Source organism: Psittacula echo (genome assembly GCF_963264785.1).
Source record: "Psittacula echo genome assembly, chromosome: 4".
Taxonomy (NCBI): Eukaryota; Metazoa; Chordata; class Aves; order Psittaciformes; family Psittacidae; genus Psittacula; species Psittacula echo.
In genome coordinates, this window is record NC_137738.1 from 30,004,430 (window position 1) to 30,017,153 (window position 12,724).

Below are 12,724 nucleotides of genomic sequence, written 5' to 3' on the forward strand. Positions count from 1 at the left end.
TCTCTTCTTTTTTTCATGAAATGCTAATAAATTTAAAGTTCGATCATTTATGCCTCACAGACAGCAAACACCTCGTGCAGTTTCTTGCAGAACCCTTCTATTTCATAATATGAAACTAAAGAGTAGATCTTTAGATGATCCAAATCAATTTTGTTTTGCTGAAAAAAGTTTTAAATTACATTAATTTAAATCATAGTATGCAAAGAGTGGTGTCCTAGAAAGTGCTATGAATGTTCTGTTTTACTGACCTTACTGCAATTAAATTCATTTTCAGCTGATTCAACAGGAACTCATTCCCTCTATACTACCTATAAAGATTATGAATTAATGTTTCATGTATCAACAATGCTTCCATACATGCCCAGTAACAGGCAACAGGTATGTTTTTTTTAACTTTTCATTGTCATTTTACATTGTAAATGTTTGACACTGAGGGGTTTGAGGTTTTTTCGGTTTGGTTTATTTTTTTTTTTTGAGTAATACTGATTTAAAACTTGAGTTGCGCTGTAGGAAGTATGACTCAATTGTATTTTTTTTTCCCTTGAAAAAGAAGGCATTAGGAATCTTATGATTTTTATACTTTATAATTAAGAAACTTATCCTATCATCTCCCCCATTTCATGATATTATTAAAAAGTAGTTCTGCTTGTGGTGAATGAGTTGTTTTCAGTTTAGACTAGACTTACATCATGTATGTCTTAAACACTGAATAGAATTAAGTTTGAAAATAGTCTTATGGTTAAAATGTGCATGTAATAAGTTTTTTTTTAATTGTTCCACTTAATCCTTATGTTAGAGATCTCAAAATGTTTATTAATATGTCAGCTTGGTAATAAATGCTTAACTGTATCTTTCAAGGTTTCTGCTTGGAAAGGCAGAAAACTGCAGTGTGCTTATTTCTGGTGAATTCCCTTTGTTTAGGTAATAATTCAGGATACCTTTAAAGCATTAAGGATGGCTAAAAAGCAGCACAGCATCCAAAGTGTGTGGTGCACCAGTAAGGTTATTTTGTCTTGCCTGACTTGGATATTTCTTGTGACTGAATTGAGAAGTGCAAGCACATTTGATGTAATATACCAACATTAACACTTAAAGCAGAATTGCTCATAGGTCACGCTGATAATAGTTTGTAACTTTCTGAGCTACTAATCTGCATTTTTCTACATCTGCAGAAAGAAGTGTTGGATTTATTGAGTTTTAGAATATTCTCTCATTGCTATGAAAGATACAAAGATTTCAGTAATTTTGGAGGGTTGTCATGAAATAAAGATTCTATCTCACTTTCTTACTGAACAGCATACAAAAGGTGGTTACTGATTGTTAAACAATATATGAGTTGTATCTTTGATGTCTGCCCTATCAGTAGGTCTTGTGGAAAGAAAGATGTGTCAAAGCAGCCAGAAAAAGATAAAAGAAAATATTAAAATTCTTGAGAAAGGATGAATCAAAATTGAAATGGAAGAAAGTGTATAATGTATTTATGTATTTTAAATAGTGCTTAATGTTCTGTTTGAAGAACTGTTTCAATTGAACAGTTAAGACAACTGCAAATTTTAGTTCATTACACTTAGGGTTTAGAAACTAAATTAGGAATCAGAAGCCAGAAATTCTTCACCTTGTGAATAATATGAATGTTTAGATTACACCTTAAAATGTGTGGCTTTCAGCAGACAAAATTCAGCTGCAACACACACTCAACTGTGCCAATAACTAGCAATCAAGGTGTCTGCTCATCATCACTGATTAGAGATGGTTCCACTTCTCTAAACTTTCACTTACACCTTATTACAATATAGGATTAATTTAGTAAACACATTAGGAGTTGTTCTATCTGTAATCAATCATAACAATCTTTGACTGGGTAGCACATGTAATTAGGGAAAACTGTACACTATTAATATGGTATAATACACTGAATGAGCTTGTCTTAAAAGGAAAAAATATTTTCATAGCTAATCACAGGCACTGACAGTAAATATGGCCTTACTGGGAGTTTATTACTTTTGTTGTTGTCTTTCATGACTTTCTGTTGTTTGTGAGAATAGAATATCCTCTTGCCGTGATCCACTAATTTTCATAATTGTTTGCTGTTTGTCAGCTTCACTGCTGTGTTGCTCAGCCACTCCCCTACTACTGTCCTTTCATTTCTTCCTGTGCCTTCCTTTCAGTCTCATCATTTCCTTAAGTATCTTTCTTTATTTAGGTGCCGATTCTTGTGTACAGCAAAATCCCCAATTTTAACTCCATGGTTTTCCCCAGCAACAAGCAGTCCTTTCCACAGTGTTTTAGTAAGCTGTCTTCATTGTCACTTTAACAGGTTCAATATTTAGTAGAATCACCACATTATTCGTGACTTCCTTTGATCAAAATAATGTGGCAGTTTTCCAAGTTCAAGTAGTATGCCTACTGAAGACCCACCACATTATTTTTTTAAGGTGCTGGGATCTAGCAGTATTTCCACAGCCTGGACACTGTCTTAAGGAAACATGACAAGCACACCCAAATGAGAAGAATTTAGCCAGCCTTAATGTGCAAAAGGGATCAATAATCATGGTGTAATTTTTTCTTTTACAGTTTAGTTCCAAAATACCTACTGAAGAGTGAAATATATCAAGTGTTATTTCTTAAAAGCTAGGACAAAAATTGATTAGGTCCTTTTCCTTGAGACATTTTAGATGCTGAAGACCACAAATGCAGTTTCATCCATTGTGCTCAAGAGAGAGACTTACAGATGCTGTGGAATATGAATTTTGTTTCTTCAGGGTTTGGCTCACTAACTCTACATACCCAAGTAAGGGGAAGTTAGGGACCATGGTAATTTTCCTTTTAGGTTATGTTAGCAATGAAGACCCACATTCAGTAGTTATTTTTTGCTAGCATATTGTGTATGTACTTCATGATGAGATTATTACATCCTATGCCCATATCCCTTGTTTGGTAATTACTGGGCCAAGGTATAGAGTCACTCCTCATCATCTACAGCTACAGCCTTCAGTGAGCAAGCGCTGAGCATTGCTTATATTCCAAATACCTGTGAGCCAAGAATAGGCCACACCAGAATTGTTTGTTGCTTCTTCCAGGACATAACTACGCCCTGCTTGGTCCCTGATCAGGACATCCCTCTAGTTTTAGAGCCAGCAGGAGATCCAAAGAGCAAGGTAATTTTCACTTTGGCTGCAACATAGGCTGGGAATTTTAAAGTCAGCTGCTCCTTCCAAAGGACAGAAGAGACTACCAGCCCTGGTGTGGCCAGTTTCTTTTCCTTTACTGGCCTTTTCTTCAAATCACAGTTCAAGGCTTTCCCGTTTAAACTTTACCTTTGCGATGTCCCTTTCCGAATCATTCCCTTGCAAGTTTCCCATTCACACATTTGCACTCTGCTTGTGTACACGCGGTCAGACCTGGTCAGTCCAAATCAGTTCAAATAATCAGTTTTCACCTGGTTTGATGAAAAATTAAAAATAAATCAGATATGCAATAATTAAACTTGTTGAATTTAAGCTACTGTTAAAGTGGCTGGAATAAGAAGATATGGTTATACCAATCTCAGTTTAACCAGATCTGATGAAATATCTTTTGCTATTTGTTTCCGGTTTTGGTAGTGACTAAAAACTTAGCCGCTGAAAGAAAAATTATACTTTTCAAACCACTTATTCCAGAAATATACTAAAAAAAGTTTGAATATTTTCTTATGTGACTCTTAATATTTCATTATTTAATTGAATGAAGAATATTCTGCTATTTCACTTATGAATTTCACTGCTACTTCAACAAGAATTCCATGTTGTTTCACAATTTGAATAGGCAATTGAAATTCCACAGAAGTGAGTAGATTTTTATGGCTGTGCATAACCTGTAAATACACTGTTTTAAGACAGTACTTTTCTTCAGAGATGCATATCTGGAAATTAAGAATTGAGTAGTTAAAATCTCAAAATTAATGTAGTGACTATTATTTGGCATAAATATTTTTGATCCAACAGATTCTGCTTTTCTAACATATTTTCCTTACCAGACTCCCCTTTGTGTGTCTTATATTTTTACTTAAATCTTCAATGATTTCCTTTTGGCTGCTTATTGTACTTGATTGGGTTCAATTTCAAATTCTACCTTGCTAATTTAGGCTGATACTAGAATGATGTCAAAGTGTTTGACATCTCATTACTGTAAGTAATCCTCTGTAATCTGTGTACCCTGTCAAGAGTTCCTCTTGTGCTCTGCATTGGCATGAGGCTCCTTAGAGTATGTTAGAATGTTAGAAAGGCAGATTTAAAGAAAAAAGAAAAAGAAAAAATACAACAAACACCCCACCCCCCCCCAACCCCCAAATCTGAGCAGACCTCAAAATGGGAGAGGAAGGGGAAACTGAGAACCTGGAAAAAAACCCACCAAAACCCTAGGAGGTAAAAGCTGGGAGGAAAGTATAGGTTACAGAGTAGAAACTAGAGAAGGGTCTCTTATAAATCTCTTTTGCTTAGTTCCAGTTTCCTTCAATTCCTTTTTCATTTTCAGTATGCTATCCTTACCTCGCAGTTCCAAGGGAAGTGTGTTCCCTCCTTCTCCATTCAATACACTATTCTTTTCCTATTCCTTTATCCTATCCAGAGCACTTCTTTCCATGTTCCAGACTTTTCCCTTTTAAAGTTCTTTGCCTTATGATACTCTGCACTCAACCACAACTGTGCTTTGCCTTTACATTGTGTTGAAGTTCACTGACCACTTATGCATGACAGTTATTTATAACTGTGTTACACTGATTTTATTTTAAAATGTTGAAGAAGTCACTAAGATCTCCACAAGCTTGGTAAGGTTCTTGAAAATGATGACCTGACTTACAATTTCCTATTTTTTGTGCCTCTTTGAGGTTTAAGCTCCTGAAAAATATTTTATGAATAGGATATGGAAACTGTCATAATTTTGAAAAGCCTTTTTTTACTAGTAAAATTTCAAACCTTTCTAAAACTAACCTCTTATTAAATGACTGCTATTCTTGCTTAAGCAACCTATGGTGGCAAGCAGAGCCTCATAGGAGGAATACAAAAGCAGAAAATAATCTTGAAACCAGTAATTGTCTTGAGAAATAAATCTAACTTTGAATGGGGTATTGCTTTCTAATTTTTGCAGTTTTGCTCTGTGGAAATGCATAGGCATGAGCCACTATGGCAAGAAAGAGTAATTGGGCAGTTAGTTATATAACAAAGACAGAAATGAATCACCTTGTACCTCATAATTGGAAGGTTTCTTAAAAAATTAATTGTGGTGTAAATTCCAACCTGTGAGATAATAACAACCTCTAAACATGAACTTGTGCTTCATTACTATGATTTAATTGTATGGTTGAGTAGCTCAGCAAATTGAAGTACACCTGTCACACAGTTCCACATAGTAATTTGTACACAACAGGCTGTGTCTCTTAAATTGCTCAAATAGCCAGTTATTTTGATTATAGTCTTAAAGACATGGAAAATTGACTGAGCCACATGACTTATACCAAGTACTATTCTCTGTTCTTATATCTGTTTTAAAGTTACATTAAAAGTCTTATTTGCATTTGGGATCAAAGTCAAATCTGCATTTGGGATGTTGATTGTGTTTAGAATAATACAGATATACGCGTACTTTAATATTGTGGCTTTGGCCCTTCTTACTACTTTTAGAATGCCATCATTTGTGTTATTTTAGGACATATAATGAAACATACTCATGATTCTTAGGCTTTAGCATGTGTAACTTTGCTTTTTTTGTTAGTATCTGAAATACTAAGTTTTAATGGAACTGAGAAAATATGAACAAATACTCTTTAATTAGAAAGATTGTGCTCTGTAAAATCAGCTTGATTAGAGAAATTTGTTCCGTCATAAGGTTTTCAAATAAATTTATTCTTGTATTCCTTTTAGTTACACATGAGCTAAGGTAAAGCTTTAAGTGTCTGTATGCTATTGGTTGACAATGCAAGTTCTTTGTCTTTGGGTGGATATTTAAAATGTAGCACATGCTAGAATACTTTTTTCCATCTGGTAATACACATGGATGTTTTGTAAGCAAAGGTATTTAAGAAAAAAGGTGTAAAAACATGTGTAAAGCATACTTCTGTGAGGAAAGGTAACATCATTTTACTGTGTTGATTTGCTGGGAGTTTTGGGGGATGGAGAGGGAGAAGTGGTCCCTTATTGCTGGACATGTTTTATAGTGTTTATTAATTTTTAGCCTGTAACAATGATTTAGTACTTTAAATTATTCATTCAATATATTTTGATGATAAAAGCTACCAATTACAAGAATAAGTTTTTAATTAATGAGTTTCTAATAGGTATTGTTTCTCCATGAGTCTCAGATCTGTTTCTCAAGTATGCAGTTGTTAAAATTCGTGATGAGTATCCATTATAATCTGGGTTTGTTTTTTAAAAAGAAAGATAATGTTAAGGACAATTCTAAATAAAAATGCAACATGGAAAAGGAATGTTTAGGGAGAAAGAAAAGCAGAATTATATTTTTCATATAGAAGTAGACCTTACACTGTAAAGAGGGAACTGAGACAGTTCTTTGAATAGTAAGAAATGTCAAGTGATGTAATTTTTATTACTAAAGTGATGCATTATAGTAAGGGAAATATATTTTTCTCATTGGATAAAAGGGAAATGAGCAGAAAATATGCAGAACTAATGTGGGGATGCAAGAGAACTCTAGTATTTTTGTGAATTTAGCCCAATTTCCTTTCCCTATCTTTTTGCAGTGCATTTCAATGTTATCTGTAGCTATCCAGAATATGATTAATTAATCTGAAAAATTAAGCTTCATTTATTTTGGTGGTAGGGTTTTTTTGTGTGTGTTTGTGTTTGGTTTTGTTTTCTAAAATGAAGAAATTGTGATTTAGTTTTTTTTATAACTAATTTTTCAATGCATGTTTCTTGTCTAGCTGCTAAGGAAAAGGCATATAGGAAATGACATAGTTACCATTGTCTTCCAAGAGCCAGGAGCACTTCCTTTTACTCCAAAAAATATTCGTTCCCACTTTCAACATGTATTTGTCATAGTCAAAGTGCATAATCCTTGCACTGAAAATGTGTGCTATAGGTGAGTAGAGCCTTATAACTATATAAGTTTGGTTTTAAGACTAGAATGGAGCTGCCTCAGCAATTTTGTATTTCCTAGGGATATTATGTATACAGTTTTTAAATTTCTGCTACATTTTCTTTGAGTTTGAAAGCCCAGTGTCTCCCTTGCACATATCTAGGGTTACGGGGCTGTTTGTAGACTGAAAAGGGTATGTGCAGAACTCTGTGTTGCTGATTTATGGGCACAAAATTGGGATATAACAAGTTAATAAAAATAAGATTTGCAGACATAGCAATATAAATTAATTTTCAAAGAAAGTGATTTAAAATAAAGTATTCCAGAAGGCTATTAACTTGTATAAATCCCTGAGTATGACAATATGACAGCAGGATGAGTCATGGCCTCTAAGTATATGAATGAGGACTTTTGGGGAGTATAAGTACATCTCAAATTTCGAATGCTCTCAACTCTCCTATTTAAGTTACTGCATCATGAATTCCAGCAAGTGGAAGCATAGTTTTGAACTGATTGGGAATTGTGCAAATAATGACAAGGACTTGAAGCATAATGGTGCAGGTTTAGCATGTATACACGTTACTTGTTCATTGTTTAGAATGAAAGTAAAGAACATCATGAGGTCAGGTCATGTTCCCGTCTCTTAGCTGTCTTTTAGAACTTAAGCTATCTTTTACAATTTGATTTTGTTTCAGTTTCTCTTTTGTGTTTAATAATATATGACATTTCATAAGTTACAGTCTTATTACTAAATTATGTCTGTCTGTCATCCCAAATGTGACTGCATTTCAGTCAAACTTGTAGTGGCTGTATGTAGTTTGCACAGTATTTTGAAATACATTTTTTCAGTTGAAATACATTATGTAGGGATCAGTTTTCAGTGAGAAAATATTCCTATTTTACATCTTTCTGTGAACTGCATATATCAACGATTACAAGTATTTTGGAACTTTATTAACACAGAGTACACAACTTAGGTGCTGAATGTTCCCATTCTAGACTCATTTCACTAATACTTTGTCTTCAGGCTTCATTACAGCAAAATGTCTGAGGATTAAAGTAAATTCTGGTTTTATTTATATAGTTTTCTAGTTTTAAGATCATGCAACTGAGTAACAACTGAAAATTATACACTTATATAAAAAAATTCTTAAAAAAGCTTCTTTCATTTATATTTCACAAAGCATTTTTATATTTGTTCCATTAAAGAAAGCAGACAGTGACACCCTAAGAAGTCATCCTTGATAGTTTTTATGTTATGAAGATATATCTGTAATATCTTTTATATCTTTAGAAGAAAAAAGCCAATTTAAAACAGACAACCCAATCAGCTTTCTTTGATGTGTTTAAATATCTGAAAATTGCATTGTCAAAGCTAAACTGAACTGTGTAAGTGGACTGCCCAGGTCACAGTTCTGCTTCTCTCCTGACCATTTTTTAGGAATTAACCATTGATTTTTTTTTCTTTCTATTTCCAGTGTTGGTGTTTCACGATCAAAAGATGTGCCTCCGTTTGGTCCACCCATTCCCAAAGGAGTAACTTTCCCCAAATCAGCCGTCTTTAGGGACTTCCTTTTAGCCAAAGTTATTAATGCTGAAAATGCGGCACATAAGTCAGAAAAATTCCGAGCCATGGCCACAAGGACACGTCAAGAATACTTGAAAGATCTGGCAGAAAATTTTGTTACCACAGCTACCGTGGATACTTCAGCAAAGTTTAGCTTTATTACTTTAGGGGCAAAAAAAAAGGAAAAAGTCAAACCAAGGAAAGATGCACATCTATTCAGTGTTGGAGCAATTATGTGGAATGTGATTGCACGAGATTTTGGCCAGTCTGCTGACATTGAATGTCTTCTTGGAATCTCCAATGAGTTTATCATGTTGATTGAAAAGGAATCAAAAAATGTTGTGTTTAACTGCTCCTGCAGAGACGTTATTGGATGGACTTCTGGATTAATGAGCATCAAAATATTTTATGAAAGAGGAGAATGTATTCTTCTGTCTGCAGCAGATAATTGTACTGAAGACATCAGAGAAATTGTTCAAAGACTTGAAGTAAGTACAGTTTCTAAACTGGAATTCCAAATTTTAGATTTTTTATGAAGAGTTACTTGTCTACATCTCTTTTGAGATATAATTAGAAATGTTCTATGTTTATACTTTGAGAGTGCTTTCAGTCTTCAGAGAGCATTACAAACGATAATCCTTACAAGAGCATGTGAGATAACTGTTATCAACCCATTTTCAGGGATGAGGAATGTGAAACCAATAATCTGATACGCTTGCACAAGGCCACAGATGACTTCAGTGTCAGGATTGAAAAGATAAGCTTTTGTCTGCTCTTGCTGTAGCCTCTTCTCAAATCGCACCTTTGTAGGTAGAAATACACTTTGATTTAGAAATATACAAAATCTTAATGTAAAAATATACTCTAAATTTTTATAATAACCCATTAGCAGATAAATTGTGTAAGTGATTCTGCTGATTTATTCCTCTACACTGAGCAACTGTGGCAAGTGAAGAGAACTAGGCCAATTAATGCCAGTTTTTACAGCTGTCTAGCTAAAGTTTTTCAGACACTTGATGACACTGTTAGCACAACTGTACTGGAGCTGTTTCAGTCAGTACAGACAAGCTGACAGGAATGCCAAGGTAAAATTGTTGATGCATTTGAAGTGGTTACACCTTGCTCTTTGATCTTAATTTAAATTATCTAGGTGGTCTGAATATTGTTTATATTAGAATGCCTGGTACTGAAAGAAATCATTATGCTTACCATTTTCACGCTGGAACAGTTGTATTGCAGCTGATGTTTTAGGGCCTCCCTAGTTCTGCAGTCGCATTTAGCATTGTTCAGTATCATGCTCTACATTTTGATATAGAAGCTCAGAGGTGACCATTACAAGCACTAAAAAGCATTTAAAACTCTGATTCCATGCTTCATCTGCATACTTTAAAAACCTTTTAAGTGACTCAAAACACAGCTAAGGTCAACAACCACATGTGCCAGCAGATGCTGAAGATGAAAGCTCAAACTGTGATGTAATATCAAACTTCAGTGACCAGATGATTAACCCTTTTCAGTCACTAGTAAAAACATTTCTTAAAACCTGTGACTAACTAAACAAGATTGTCAAAGAAATAACTATATTTTGTTGTCTGGGTTTAAATCACACAGATGAATAGGAAACCTATCTGAATATTCAGATAAAGCAAAGATGTGAAAAACAGAGACTGTGCTTTTGGTTTGGACGAAAAAAATCAGTTCAGGACTAAAAAAAGGGATGGTATTTGTCAGTCTAGAATCAGACCTATTTGTGGGGGAGAATATCTAGTTATATAAAGTAGAAAGGGCAGCAAAAGCAAACTGTAGATTATCTTGGTGGGCTGTGCTTGAGGACAGAAAAAGCAGTGGTTCTGATCTTTAGGATATCAGAGAATGGCAGAGTGATACAAGATTAAACAAAATCCCTGAATGGACCTCTAGGCAAGAATCTGAGTAGACAAAATTTTCTTAGAAGCCTGTATACTACAAAAAAATTCACCTTCTTCATAGGACTTGAAGGATTTCTGTCTTTTAATTTCATCTGTATTAAGCACATTCAAAGAAGCTGGCTCTTAGTTCATGCATAGTTCTTGTTCAGTGAAACAGCAACCGAATAAACAGAATGATCTATTTAGAAGTGGAGCAGCACTATGTTTTATGTGACATTACTATGTAACATGTAGTGTCACTTTTTAGGGGATAAACTTGTGGAAGACTTGATCTCCTGGAATCTTTTCTATTGAGAATACATGAATCTTTGGCAGGAATGTTTATCTTCTTCTCTCTTAACCTTTGACTATTTAACTGACTTGAAGAAGAGATGTTGAGTGCTCTGAGTTGGGGAAATCCATATACTTTGGCTTGTGCATTCATTCTGCTGTATCCTATAATTGTGACATAATGATAAAAAGGTGTCTGTCCCCCTACCCCCCCCCAAGAATATTGTGTAGTTTCATATGGATAAAATTCCATCTGTCATTTGGGCTCCTTATTGTCATAGCGTGTTCTTTTTTACTGTGTGACTAAGTTTTATATATATTTTAGAAACTTGCCACAGAAGCGTAGGGAAACCAGTGAAGAGGTGAAAACTCATTTTTCACATATCTGGTTCACAAATTATGAAAGTCTTGTTTAAAAATTAGTCATGACCGAAGATAAACCTCAGGGCTCCAGAAAATAAGAAAAAGTTAAAGCTTAGTGCTGTCAGCATGCCGTATCACTCTAATACTGTATGTACAGTTATAAATACAAAAGAAAGCTCTGTTTAAAATTAAAAGCCTCTAAAAGATACCAAAACCTCAGATCTGAATAGCAACAAAGGAAATAGCTGCCTTTTTTTTTTTTTTTTTTTTTTTTTTTTTTTTTTTCCTGATAGGAAGACTCAGAACATGATTTTGTAAATAAAACTTCCAGAGTAGTTTTTGGACACCTCAAGAATAATATTCACATTTTAACTTTGAAGCCTACATCTTCAGAAATAACTGGAAGGTTATTTGACTTATGAAGTCAAAGTGCTGCAGTTTAAGCAGCCTAAATTTGCCATGCAGTGATTCTCAGAATATCAGATTCTTGCGAGGTCTTTCTCCAGTGTTTCACAGCTTATGGAAGATTAGCCGCTGATGAATGAGGGCTAACTGTATTTTATTGCCTTGAGTTTATCACAGGTTAAACACATGAGCGTAGGCCAGCTCCCTCAGATCAGCAAACTTACAGCTGCTCATGAGTTTGTGGCATCTTTTTCTTGTGTGTGCAAGTTCTGTTTTTTTTCTGCTGAGTGACAGATATAAGTATAGAAATATTTTATAAAGGCAATAGTGCTTTAAAACTAAGGTACCCAAAACTGTGACTTTCGGTCACTGACCAAGTTGCTGGTGTAAGTTACACAAATGCTCCAAAGTTTCTTCAGTCAGCCACTGGATTGGGTAGGAAGTACAAGTTAGGCCACTCATCTCTGACTCTGTAACAGATTTGGACAAAAGATGTGTCTAAACAGAAAGCATAAAAAGGAAACTATTAAACAGGAAGCATAAAAAGGAAACTGAAAATAACTTACAGCTTAATGTTGCTGGTTTTTAAGTCCCTTTGTCAATGGTGGAGATGTACTTTCAGAATAGTTGCCAGTGAAGGAGGCAGTCCCATCCATTCCCTTTCTGACACCCTTTTGGAGCACTGTTTTAAAAAGCAGCCTATTTTTCAGCTGTATTGTATCTCTGATCTGTCTGCACAGCTGCACAAGTGCTAATGAGATACAAGGGACAACGTAGCGGTGATAGGGTCTTAGATCAGTTCAAACCTCCCATGAAACTGCAACTCATCAACTGCCTCTGACTCGAGTAGTGAAAGAAGTGGTTTGTGACAGCTTCACTCAGTCACAGCACCAACATCTCACTAGCTGCACAGTCCCATTCCCTCTCCATGAAGTCCTGAATTAGGGAAGCACACAATGAACAAGGGAGCTAGGCTGCCCAGACTCTGGCTCAAGTAGACAATGACAGGGGAGAATGGCTTTTCCAAAATAGCCTCCTAAATTAAGCTCAAGCTATAAGACAACTTTTGCAAAGACCTGTCTTACACAATGGGCTATACAAGATGGTAGCCTCCTAACGG

The 12,724-nt window shown here is 34.9% G+C and overlaps 1 protein-coding gene across 2 annotated transcripts in view; it reads left to right on the plus strand.

Annotated features, from left to right (window-relative positions):
- The window catches only part of SIPA1L2 (signal induced proliferation associated 1 like 2), a gene marked incomplete at its 3' end in the record, with an annotated part of 85,699 nt that overhangs the window by 19,753 nt on the left and 53,222 nt on the right, over nucleotides 1–12,724 (plus strand). For both annotated transcript variants that reach the window (XM_080616042.1, XM_080616043.1), the window contains exons 5-7: nucleotides 275–378; nucleotides 6,917–7,074; nucleotides 8,550–9,126. In XM_080616042.1, coding sequence (XP_080472168.1) covers nucleotides 275–378; nucleotides 6,917–7,074; nucleotides 8,550–9,126 — 839 coding nt within the window. The remainder of the gene's footprint in view (nucleotides 1–274; nucleotides 379–6,916; nucleotides 7,075–8,549; nucleotides 9,127–12,724) is intronic.